This window comes from Glycine max, chromosome 10 (assembly GCF_000004515.6).
Source record: "Glycine max cultivar Williams 82 chromosome 10, Glycine_max_v4.0, whole genome shotgun sequence".
In the NCBI taxonomy this organism is placed as follows: Eukaryota; Viridiplantae; Streptophyta; class Magnoliopsida; order Fabales; family Fabaceae; genus Glycine; species Glycine max.
In genome coordinates, this window is record NC_038246.2 from 23,344,611 (window position 1) to 23,357,712 (window position 13,102).

At 38.4% G+C, this 13,102-nt stretch overlaps 1 protein-coding gene across 1 annotated transcript; it reads left to right on the plus strand.

Moving 5' to 3' along the window:
• The first annotated feature begins 1,559 nt into the window (after positions 1 to 1,559).
• Positions 1,560 to 12,795, plus strand: LOC100789475 (UDP-N-acetylglucosamine--dolichyl-phosphate N-acetylglucosaminephosphotransferase). Its single transcript, XM_003535846.5, has 11 exons — positions 1,560 to 1,994; positions 3,163 to 3,250; positions 3,359 to 3,450; positions 3,550 to 3,668; positions 4,116 to 4,231; positions 4,306 to 4,433; positions 4,519 to 4,605; positions 11,715 to 11,775; positions 11,870 to 11,910; positions 12,001 to 12,121; positions 12,518 to 12,795. Exons 1-11 carry the CDS (start codon positions 1,627 to 1,629, stop codon positions 12,575 to 12,577), a joined length of 1,281 nt encoding a protein of 426 aa, XP_003535894.1. The 5' UTR covers positions 1,560 to 1,626; the 3' UTR covers positions 12,578 to 12,795.
• The last annotated feature ends 307 nt before the right edge of the window (positions 12,796 to 13,102 follow it).

Sequence of the window (13,102 nt, forward strand, 5' to 3'; positions counted from 1 at the left end):
AGAAAAATGATCAAGAGAATGAGACAAAAGATGATGAAATTCAATGTGTAGAGCAATAGAACCCAAACAACAATTTAAACCAACAAAATCAATAAAACAAAAGTGAGAAACTTTATGATATAAGTAGTGTTGTTAATGGTAGTGCTGAATTTATGGATTGATCTCTACCAAATGTAAATGTCAATTGTTTTAAATTTAAATAAACATTTGGTATTAAAGTAAAAAATTGTTAATTAATATTGTTCATGAAATATATTTTAATATATGTTAGGTAATTATAAATTACTCTAAATTATATTAGTTATTTTAAACTATCTTAATCCTTCATTAATAATAGATCTGATGAAATTCAACCAACAGTTATTGTTAACTACAACTTCTGATCAATGGTTGATGCTAGTTAGAGTGAATTTTACATAGAAATTTAATTAACGACTATGCTAATTTTAACTTTTGATCAACGGCTAAATATAATTAAATCACATCAAATTAAAATTTTCATCCAACGGTTCACAAAAGTTTAAACTTCATTTGCATATAGTATATAGAATAAAAATATAGACAAATAGATATAATGGTTAAATTGATTAAAATTAATTTTTCTTTCCACAATAAAATGTGAAAAATACACTAACTAGACATGTCCAATCACTCTTCAATTTTGAGAGGAAAAACTCGCTTTAATAGGGGTTGGATTTTCACCTACTTGGAGAATTGAGGTTGGATTCGGATTTGGGTATGTCACTCCCGCTCCCATACCCACTCTATTACATATATTTTTATAATTATTAATAATACACTTATATATTTATATATAATTCTATTATTATATGTAATTATTAATTATATGATTATTTTCATATTTTATTATTTATAATTATTAAAATATAGAATAATTATTTTAATAATTAAATAAATAATATTTTAATTATAACAAAATTAAAAACTATACATTTAGTTTAAAATATTATTTAATTCTTAAATATGTTTATATTATTTATTAAATTAAATATAATGATTGAATTAAAACATAGTTAATAATTTAATCTATGATTTATTTAAAATATATGAAAAAATATTTTTTTTAAAAAATGTGAGATGCCATTTTCTTTGAGTTTTCCAGAACTCAATAAGATCCGACGAAGATGATGTTAAGTTTCATGTTTCCACCTCATTTTTTTTATAAATCTGACCCCAACTCTGTTGAGTCTGTTGTGGAGACTGAAATGAGAATATAAAAACTCACCCATTGTCATCTCAAACATTAATTAATTAACATGTGTTTATTTCAATCTCGAAGGATAGTTTTCCGGATAAGCGGGATATTATTATAAATAAATAAACGATTAATTAACCCGTTTCAGTTTTTATTTACTTTTTAATTAACATTTTAATTAATCATTTCAAAACAATTACACGTCATTTATTTTAATTCATGCAATTATAATAAAAAGTGCCACGCTGTCCACTCCCGGTGAATTGGCAACTTCTGATTGGTTCAGTGACGACTGGGATACTAGTCCAAAATAACTAAACAGAAGAAAAGAAGAATTCACCGCCGCAAATAAAATCTCCCATAAGTCTCTGTACTAGTGCTTTTCCCTGCGAAACAAAACAACAACAACAATGGGAGCACGAAAGAGACTCTCTTCTTCCGAGCCTCATTCTTCTTCTCCTGCAACAAAGGAAAACACCACAACCACCAAACCCGAACAAAAACCAACCACAACAGACCCTCCAATTGCGCCTCCTAAATGGGGTCTTCTTCTGAAGCTCTCTCTCTTCTTCTTGCTCCCTTACTCGTATCTCCTCTTCCGCTACTATCCCATCGAGCCGGAGCTCCGAAGATCGATCCTCATCAACGCTGGAATGAGCCTCGCGGGTCTCTTCGTCACGGTCAAGATGATCCCCGTCGCGTCCCGCTACGTCCAGAAGCGGAACCTCTTTGGGTATGACATCAACAAGAAGGGCACCCCTCAGGGAACTGTCAAAGTGTGAGTCTTTTTTTCTTTCTTCATTCCCCATTTGTTTTTATGAAGTGGGGTTGCTTTGGATGTTGGTTTCGAGATCTGGGTGTCTTCTTCTTCTTTTTTTTTTTTTTTATAATCATGGGTGGTTTAGCAGGCTTTTGATTTCGTTGTTTTCTTTTAAAGAAAAATACATTGTGTATGGAACATTTAGTTAGATTTGGGAGGAGATTTTTTTTTTTTGGGACCTTGGCATTGGTACGAAAGGTGACTAATCTTGGTCGGGACCTCAAGCTATAAAATTTTCCATACCCGATTTGGGAGGGGATTTTCAGTTTGAGATATAAAATTTTTCTTTCTTTTGTTTTTTATTTATTATCGACAAATGTTAGTTTTGTTAGAGGAATCTTTTCTTCTCCCTTAACCATCCACCCCACCTTATATCTCATTTTTTTTCTTCTTTTGGGATGAAGTTCTGTTCTAATATGCAATGCAATTCCATGTGATCGTTAGTTTCCTTTTGGATCCTATACTTGTTGTTCTTGGATTGTTAAATATATGTCTCTGGATTTATTGGTTTACCTATTTTTGTAATTGGTGTTGTACTTAATGCTCTGAAAACCTTTATAATGTTGCTATCTACCAGAGTAATACTCACATTTGATAATGGCGTAAACATGTATGTATTAGATGAAGATGTACCGATTGTTTTCTTAGAATCTGTTCTATAGTTTGAGTTGTTCAACTGATTTTATGTTATTTATATCCTTCATTCTTTTGTCAATGGAATTCTTGAATTTGGAATTTTTAGTTTAGATTTTAAATGGAAATGTGTGATAACTGATAAGAATAAGAAAGTGTCACAACTACCAAACAGGTTGTTTTGGCTGATGGTTTAATTTAATATTCGATTATCATGTATGGAACTTGCAGATCAACATGTTTGGGTGTATAAGAGTGAAGAGAAGGTTAAATTGATTAGTGTGAGAGATTATTACCGTACATAGTTGAAGGTTATGTAAAATGTAGTTAAAAAAGTCAAGTAGAGAACAAAAACATAGCTAGGTTTATATGGTACTATACTACTATATTCATGATGTATTTATGTCATGTATGCATAGGAGGGAAAGTATTGTAATCTGCCATCATAAATTTTTGGTACTAAGTTTTGATTATGCTACCTTATTCTTTGCAGGCCTGAATCATTAGGTATAGTTGTTGGTATTGTGTTCTTGGTTGTGGCAATCTTGTTTCAGTATTTTAACTTCACATCAGATTCAAATGTAAGTTATGAGTATGGTAAATCTGAGTATTTGTTTTGACTCTAATATCTTGGAACTGATATCAATAGAAGAAAGGAGCATTGTTATGAATTATTTTTGGTTTTGCAGTGGCTTGTTGAATACAATGCAGCATTAGCGTGCATTTGTTTCATGACACTGCTAGGATTTGTCGATGATGTCCTTGATGTCCCATGGAGAGTGTAAGTATACAAGTTTTCATTATTTGCTTCCTGGATTTGTGCTTGTTAACTAATGTTAGAGTAGTTTTGTTTTTGATTTTATGTCGATGTGAAGAACAGAAAGTTACTACTCCCATCAATTGCTGCACTTCCTTTGTTAATGGCATATGCTGGACACACAACTATAGTTATACCAAAGCCACTTGTCCCACACATTGGGATTGAGGTTTTGGATCTTGGTAAGCTTTTTGTACCTTTATGTTTTTTTTTTTGAACGGCCAAAATTATATTAAATATAGAATAGAAGATACATAGTACCAGAGGTACTACAAGAAGCCACAGGAGGTAGGTTCTCCTGGGACAGAAAAGTAAATAAAATTATGCAACATCCCAACAGAAACAATTCAACCCAACCCAACAACACTATCACTACTTAAAAGCCAAAGCCATAGATGAAGACCATTGGTGAAAAGGAACATTAAAATCCTTTTCCCACCCCCTCATCCAAGACCAAGAGAGGAAAATTGTATTGTCCAACAGACTCGATATGACAAAAGGATGATTGTTGAAGATAATGTCATTTCTGAGCTTCCATATTGATGTTGTACCTTTATGTAAATGATACTTGAGGAGTTATTACTAATTACTGTAAAGATTCACTATTTTGACTTTGTTTTATGGGGCAGGATGGATGTATAAACTATATATGGGGCTCTTGGCTGTTTTTTGCACAAATTCCATCAATATACATGCTGGAATAAATGGCCTTGAAGTTGGGCAGACAGTGGTTATTGCATCAGCTGTAAGTATCAAAGCTTGTAAAAGTTAACAGAATCCACTTTGGTCATGGAAGTTGATAATAATGTGGATGTGCAGATCCTGATACACAATATTATGCAAATTGGAGCATCAACAGATCCTGAATATAAGCAAGCACATGCATTTTCTATTTACTTAGCTCAGCCCTTGCTAGCTACCTCTTTGGCTTTACTTTCTTACAACTGGTATTCACTGATGTATCATTATCATTTCATTTGAAACCTTTTTTGATAGAGTAGTTTTACTTACAGTATGGTCTTCTTGTTCCAGGTATCCCTCTTCAGTTTTTGTTGGTGATACATATACATACTTTGCTGGGATGACTATGGCTGTGATTGGTATTTTAGGCCATTTTAGGTACATCCTTACTTTTATCTGTCAATAATCTTAATTTGGCTATCCTATCTGTGTTTTTGGTGCAAACTAGGCATAGAATCATAGATATACTGGGGACTCTAAATTTGTGACTCCAATCTTGCTTTCCATTCTAAAGGATCAATCATAGAGACAAATATATGGTCAATCTTCAGTTTTATAAGTTGATACTTGCTAATAAATAGTTCTTTATGTGGCAATCTTTCCATTTCTCTAAGTAATTTGGTGAATGATTTTGCTGCCTTTTATAAGAAAAACCTTCCATGTTTCACTTTGTACAATAAATCCATGATACCTAAACTGTGAACAAATGGACCATAGAATGTTCATCTTAACCATAATTAACAATATGTATAACATGACTGCCAAGTCTACTGCTACATATAATAGCAAAATCTTGTTTGAGGTGGGGATTTTCCATTCAAGTGTGAGGTTTGTGTTAAGTTCATCCTCAAGGAATATTGCTTTCCATTCTCAATAAATAACTATTTCATTTTTCTCTGAGGACTCTCCTCCTAACATTACAATGGAAGCTTTCTGTAGGTGACCTGCTTGACCATCTGGTCATCTACTAGGATCTTGACAAGAGAAAAATGATACTACATTATTAAAACTTAGCGAGAGAATGAGAGAGCGAGAGAGAGAGAAACCCAGAGAGAGAGAGAAACACAGAGAGAGTGAGAAATTAAAACTTAGCGAGAGAATGAGAGAGCGAGAGAGAGAGAAACCCAGAGAGAGAGAGAAACACAGAGAGAGTGAGAGACCCAGTGAGAGTGGGAGACTTGGAGAGAAACAGAAGGACAGGTTTTCAGGGGGAGAGGGAGAGAGAGGGCGCGAGAGGGACCGGAATAGAGCCCTTTCGATAGTTAAGGAGAGTCACAGGGGTAGAACGGGCGAGAAAAGGCGCGAGCGGTCGAGAACCACTGTCACAAACAGAGGGCGATGGAGGAACGTGACTCGAAAGGAAGTATTGCATGAAGGGAATGGAGGTTGGAATAACGACCTTGCTGAGGAAGAAAAGTGGACTACGGTGGTAAGTAGAAGGTCTTTGAAGGCTATGCAGCATTCCTTGTCGGCGGGCAGACAGCTGGAGTTAGGGGGCAGGGGCATACTTTACGGCTGTAACTGGAGGAATAAGGCTGATATTACGTCCTACTATTTCACACATTTTCCCGACGAAGCTAATGAGGAGCTGTTATGGCGGCACTTCAAAAAATGGGGAGATGTCCGTGAAGTATACATCGCCAAGAGACTCAACAAGGAGGGTAGGAGGTACGGTTTCGTGCGCTTCAAGGACGTTCGGGACGCAAAAGGACTGGAACTAAGGCTGGACAATATCGTCATTAACGACTGCAAGCTTTTTGCCAACCTTCCGAGGTTTGAAAGACCAGGCCGGAAAACAGAGTTGCAGGAAAATAAAAATGTTGGGAGGAAGAAGATGATCGAAGGGAGTAAGGCCGGTGTGACGAATATTGATCCTTCTCGGAGGTCATATGTGGACGCTGTGGTTGAAGGGGGGTATCAAGGACCCACGAAGGTAGACGAGGTTACCAAACCAATCATTCAGATCAACCCACAAGAAAGAGGGGGAGCTTGGTGTGACGGAACCTGGACGGGAAAACTAAAGAAGATGACGGAGATTGAAACTTTAGAGGACCGTCTCGCGTGGGAGCTAGGATACAATGTCGGCACTAAGTTCCTAGGTGACGACATGGTCCTACTACCTGGTTTGTCCAACGACCAGGCCCGTCTCCTTATCAAGTCGGAGATGGAAAGAGGAGATTCCCTCTTCTACGAATTGAAGAAGTGGTCGCCGTCAACTAGACCCACTAACAGGGTCGTTTGGCTTCAAATGTGGGGCTTCCCGATACAGGTATGGGGGATGAAAAGCTTCAGGATGGCCATGGCTGATATAGGTGACGTTATCGAGCCCGACGAGGACACGGAGGATCGCCGGCGTCTCGACCAGGCCCGTGTATTGGTGAGGACGCCGCTGCCGCCACTGATAAGGTCCGACATCATCGTCCGCGTGGGGGAGCTCGAGTACAAGGTCTGGATCGTAGAAGAAGTTGGTCCCGATGGCGGAACGACCAAGAGAAGCACTTTGCCGTCGGAGGGGTGGTCTGAAATGATAACGTCTGACGACGATGGGGATGGTGGTGACGCGGTGGATGACACCGATACCAACTTTTCTTTCTCGCCGGAGCTATCCAATCGGAATGCTTCTCCAGCGGATAACCAGTGGGCACACCGTCAGACTGATGGTCGCAGCATCGATGGGGGACCTACGGGTAATACCCAGCTTAACGTAAACCTTCAGCAAAAGTCAAAAAGCTTCGAAGAGGCTATGTTAGACCCTAATTCTAGTAAAGACAGATTAGGGGAAGGCTCTGCAGTCACTCAGAAGGAGGAAGTTTATATTAAAAGGGACGCTGTCAAAAATACACAACAGACAGACTATAGGCACAGACATCACCCACAAGGAAAAAATTTGAATGGAGAAGGGAAGGATTCAGAAGGGCAGGTTCGTATCGGGGAAGAAGAGATAACTGCAATACAAATTTCTTCTCCCTTGTCTCTGGAACAGAATGGGCCAAACTACTTAAAGGGCCCACTAGAGGTTAATGAAGGGTGCAATAAGGAGAATTTTTACTCAGCTGACCACTTGGGAAGGAACGAAGGACAGCATCATAAGGGGGGTGGTTTAGGTAATAACCCAGGCCCATTAATGACAGAGGAAGGGTGTCACAAGGAGAAGTCAAGACATGCAGCCCAAACTTTAAAAGTGTGCTCAGACAAGTTTTGTAAAGTATATTCTCGGCAAAAGACCAGCTCTCATTCTAGGGCCCGAATCCCTCAAATGGAGACACAAGACCCTTCACTTCCTCACTGCAGCTTTTTTTCAGCAGACCCAAATGACACTCAAACTAAGAATCAGAAGCAGAACCCTGTATCCTCAGATGGGAGATTAAAAAGTGAAATTCAGTGCAGCGATGAGATGATGCTCGAGGCCCAACATCTATGTACTTTGGGAAAGGAATTAGGCATGAAAACAGATTTAGATGTTCTCCACAACTATGCTTCTATGGAGTGCAGAGATAGAGAAGAAGCCAAAAAGATGGGGAATAGGATACGCCCTCAATGAATATTTTATCTTATAATATTAGAGGGTTGGGTAGAGGTATAAAGTGGGCCTCTATCAGGTACTTGGTTGGGAAGCAGAGGATAGACCTTCTTTGCTTGCAAGAAACAAAGAGAGAATCTATGGACAAGGTTGTGTGTAAGGCCTTGTGGGGCCAATCTGATTACGACTGGGAGTGGGTTCCTGCAGACAACACAGCAGGAGGCCTCTTGTGTGTCTGGGATAACAGCAACTTCAGGGTTGAATGTAGAAGAGCTGAAAGGGGATTTATCATGTTGGAGGGGGTTTGGCTGGCCGAGGGTCATAGGGTAGTGGTGGTAAACATATATGCTGCCTGTGACTTAGCATCTAAAAGACAGCTTTGGCTGAAGCTTTATGATCTGAAAAGTCAGTCCCAGGTTCAATGTTGGTGCCTTGTAGGGGACTTCAATTGCATTAGGACCCCGGCTGAAAGAGTGGGTAGTAATCTCTGCCATCCAGACACTAGCATCATATCAGAATTCAATGATTGGCTAGCTGATATGGAGGTGGAGGATATCCCGTGCTTTGGAAAACCCTTTACTTGGTTCAGGCCAAATGGCTCTTGTAAAAGCAGGCTAGACAGAGTGCTGCTTTCGGATGATTGGATTGCTAAGTGGCCTGATAGTTCTCAGCACAATCTTGAAAGGAACTACTCAGACCACTGTCCTATCATGTTACAATCCAAAACAACAGACTGGGGCCCAAAGCCTTTTAGAGTCTTTAATGCCTGGCTGCACAACAAAGATTTTAATAAGGTGGTGAAGGATTGTTGGTCTACTAACCAGCCTATGGGATGGGGGGGATATGCTTTGAAATGTAAACTGCAGCATCTAAAACATAGACTAAAAATCTGGAGCAAAGAAAAGAGTGGGGATCAGTTTAGCAAGGTGAAGTCAATCCAGCAAAAGCTGAATGATTTGGAGAATTCTTTCATAGGCCAACCCACTGATCAGCAGGTCCAAGAGCTTAAGAATCTACAGTCTGAATTATGGGAGCAATCTCTTCTCCAAGAATCTATGCTGCGTCAGAAATCAAGGTGCAAATGGCTTAAACAGGGAGATAGTAACACTGCTTATTTTCATAAAATCATCAACTCAAGTAGAAGGAGGAATACTCTAAGGGGGATGTATATAAATGGAGGCTGGGTAGATAAACCCAAAGTTATTAAGGAAGCAGTTCTTAAGCACTTTAAAGACAGATTTGCAGATCCTTGTTCACCAAACTCAAACTTGGATGGAGTTTCTTTCAAGGCTTTGTCTGTAACCCAAAGTGAGATGCTGGTGGAAGCTTTTAAGGAGGAGGAGATAACTAATGCAGTGTGGGCCTGTGGTAGTGATAAAAGCCCAGGACTGATGGGCTTAATTTCTGCTTTATTAAGCATTTTTGGAAGCTTCTGAAACCTGAGTTTCTCAGGTTCTTCTCAGAATTTCATGTCAATGCAGTTATCCCCAAGGGCCTCAATTCATCATTCATAGCTCTCATCCCCAAGACTAAAGACCCCCAATTCATAACTGATTTTAGACCAATATCCTTAATAGGATGTGTCTATAAAGTTATTGCCAAAGTCCTAGCCAATAGGCTCAGTAAGATTATGAACCATCTCATAGATGAAAGGCAATCAGCCTTTGTTAAGGGCAGACAGCTTCTTCATGCAGTTTTAATTGCGAATGAGGTTGTGGAGGAGGCTAGGAGATGCAAGAAACCTTGCTTGCTGTTTAAAGCTGATTTTGAAAAGGCTTATGACTCCGTGTCTTGGCATTTCCTATTTTACATGATGAGAAGAATGGGCTTTCAAGATAAGTGGATAGGCTGGATTAAAGAGTGTTTATCATCAGCTTCTATATCCATTCTGGTGAATGGCAGTCCAACTGATGAATTTCAACCCCAAAGAGGTTTGAGACAAGGGGATCCCTTAGCACCTTTCTTGTTTAATCTAGTAGCTGAAGGGTTATCAGGCATGATGAGGGAAGCTGTTTCCAAAAACCTTTATCACAGCTTTTTGGTGGGGAAGAAAAAGATTCCAGTAAATATGCTCCAATTTGCTGATGACACTATATTCCTTGGGGAACCCTCTATGGACAATGTCACTCTTATTAAGGCTCTGCTCAGAAGTTATGAGATGGTTTCTGGCCTTAGAATTAACTTTGCCAAGAGTCATTTTGGTGCTATTGGCCAAACTCAGCAGTGGTGCAAATCTGCAGCTGAACACCTAAACTGTGGACTTTTGCAGCTTCCTTTCACATATCTAGGGATGCCCATAGGAGCTAACCCGAGAAGGAAAATTATGTGGGAGCCCATAGTAAGAAAATTTGAGGCTAAGCTGAATAGTTGGAACCAGAGGAAAGTTTCAATGGCAGGCAGAATTACTTTAATAAATTCTGTTATGACAGCTTTGCCTCTGTTTTACTTGTCTTTTTTCAAAGCCCCTTCAGCAGTGGTAAAGAGGCTAACTTCCATTCAAAGGAGTTTTCTGTGGGGAGGAGATGCAGAAGGGAAGAAAATTGCTTGGGTGGCTTGGGATAAAATCTGTGCTCCTAGAAGCAAAGGAGGTCTAGGAATCAAAGATATCAAGGATTTTAACAGAGCCCTTCTCATCAAAAAATGGAAGTGGCTGATGTTCCAACAATCAGATCACCTTTGGAGCAGAATTCTCATCTCAAAGTACAAAGGATGGAGAGGATTGGAAGAGGCCTCTCACAATCAGAACCACTCCTTTTGGTGGTCTGATTTGAAGTCTGTAATGTTACACAGCAGCATGGCAGGGGTCCTAAATCAGTTCAAATGGAGTTTGGGTAGTGGCGACCAAATACTATTTTGGGAGGATGCTTGGTTGAGTGATGGAAGAACCCTTAGAGATAAATATCCAGATTTGTATTTCTCACAAATCTGAGATAGTGGGGAACATGGGGTTTTTTGGTGATCAAGGATGGCAGTGGAAGTTCTCTTGGAGGAGAAACCTGTTTGACTATGAGCTGGGAAGTGCATCAGATTTTATTGATCAGGTTTCAGCTTTAATTCCTAATGCAGCTATCAAGGACCAATGGGTGTGGGGGGCTGATCCAAAAGGAGCTTTCACTACATCCTCTGCTTACCACTGTATCAAAGGTGATCAATCAACAGCCTACCTTAGTCATGCTTTCAGCCAGCTGTGGGCAATAAAAGCTCCCCCGAGAGCTATATCCTTTGCCTGGAGACTTCTATGGGATAGGTTACCAACCAAGGATAATCTATCTAGACGACAAGTAGCTCTTGAAAGTGATCTTTGTACCTTTTGCCAAAGCCAAGTGGAATCTGCCTCTCATCTTTTCTTCTCATGCAAGAAAATTATGCCATTGTGGTGGGAATTTAACTCTTGGGTCAAGGAAGCAAGAGTAGTGCATTGTAGGCCAGTGGACAACTTCACTCAGCATTCCTTGTTGGCGGTTTCAAGGGCTACTAATAGAAAGTGGAAGATTTGGTGGGTAGCAGCCACTATGTCTATTTGGAATTACAGGAACGATATGATCTTCAAAGATCAACAGTTTCTTATATCCAAGTTGGTGGATAATGCTATTTTTCTCACCTGGACTTGGTTGAAGGGGTGGGAAAAGGACTTTGATGTTCCTTTTCAACAATGATCCTCATCTATGTCTTTAGCTTTCACCTAGGAGGGGCTGGTTGGCTGGGTTTTGTAAGCTTTCTTGCTGGGGAGGTCCATGTAGCTTTTGTTTTCTAGCCTTTTTATATGGCTGTCTATATGTACCCCTGTAGTACCTCTGGTACTATCTTATTATAATATATGATATTTTGGCCGTTCAAAAAAAAAAAAAAACATTATTAAAACTTAGCACATTTGTATGAATCCATTCCACTGATGTTTATGAGCTTGCCTTACTGTGATCATTGATTTCCTGGTAATAATTTTATTATGTTATATTTTTGGCTTCAGTGAAACACTCTTGATTTTCTTCCTACCTCAAGTTTTGAACTTTCTCTTGTCACTCCCCCAGGTTTGACACTATTATAACTTCCATTGACATATTGAATTTGTGATAATTTAAAACTCTTGTGAGCATATCTGACATAGAATATGTTTTGCTCCAGCTTTCTGGCTATATTCCTTGTCCACGTCATCGACTGCCAAGGTAGGCATTGATAGATGTGTCTTAGTATTGGTTCAGACATCTTGCATATACTTGTTTGGTTGAAACCTCATATACCATCTACTCATTCAGGTTTGACCCTCAAACTGGACTACTGACTGGGACAAATGATGGGACACTTGTTAACTTTTTCCTAAGAAATTTAGGCCAAAAGTCTGAAAAGACACTTTGTATTTATCTTCTTGCTTTCCAGGTGATTCCCTCTCTCTCTGTCTGTCTCTCTCTAATTCTTGTACCTAGCATTTTTCTTTTTGTTTTATATTTCCATGTTGAACTGTGTTAAGTTCAATAATATGGTGAAGTTGGTTTTTGTGTGATTCTAGTAAACTAGTGGTTCGTATGTCCTAATCTGATTTCACTGATAATGGTGAACTTGCTTTATTTTGTTGGATTTGGCTCCTACTATGGGGGGGCTCTTTAGAGGGAAAAAATGCAGGATATTAATCATTGATTAAAAAATCAAGAGAGCAGATTTTAATGACTTTATATTTTGTTATCATATATTTTATCACAATCTCAGTAGGAAACACAGAACTATTTTTAGTTGAAATCTTTTATATCATTGCTCTTATTTTCTTTCTTTGGACAGGCTATAGCGTGCTGTTTCTGTTTCTTGCTAAGGTATTTCCTTGCCGGTTGGTACAAATGAAAGCACGAAGTGGATGAAAGAAAAGATATGGATGAGAACCACGCGATAGGATGATTTTGTTGTATAATCATTTTTGTAGAATAACTTAGTGAGAATAGGCATAGATTTTGGTGGTGAATGAATTTCGTTAACTTAAAGATTTTGCATTGATTTTCGTTATCTGAATGGTGTGTACTAAATATCAATTTAAAGAAATATACCAATTGATTTTTTTTTTCTGGGGACCTTGAATAACTAACCTTTTGTTTACCTTCCCTTGAGAAGATAATTTTTATTATTACGGTTGTATGACAAGTCGAGTTGATGAAAGTAACTGGAATTCAAATTATGACTAATTAGCATTCATCCTAATTGGTGTGGATTAACATTTAATATAAAAAAATGGACTTAAAGATTAATGAATCTTTTATTTTTTCAAAATTTAATTCAAGGATATTATCGTATTTTATCATTTAACTTAAAAATAAAAAATTCATATATAAAAGAGAGAATTGTGGAAAATAAATTGGAGAGAAAAAAATATAT

Bases quoted from the DNA above. Each gene is read 5' to 3' on its own strand.
- LOC100789475 (XM_003535846.5), top strand. From the start codon at position 1,627: ATGGGAGCACGAAAGAGACTCTCTTCTTCCGAGCCTCATTCTTCTTCT. The intron at 3,451-3,549 runs GTAAGTATACAA...TGTGAAGAACAG, and splicing joins CTTGATGTCCCATGGAGAGT to AAAGTTACTACTCCCATCAA. The intron at 4,434-4,518 runs GTATTCACTGAT...TTCTTGTTCCAG, and splicing joins GCTTTACTTTCTTACAACTG to GTATCCCTCTTCAGTTTTTG.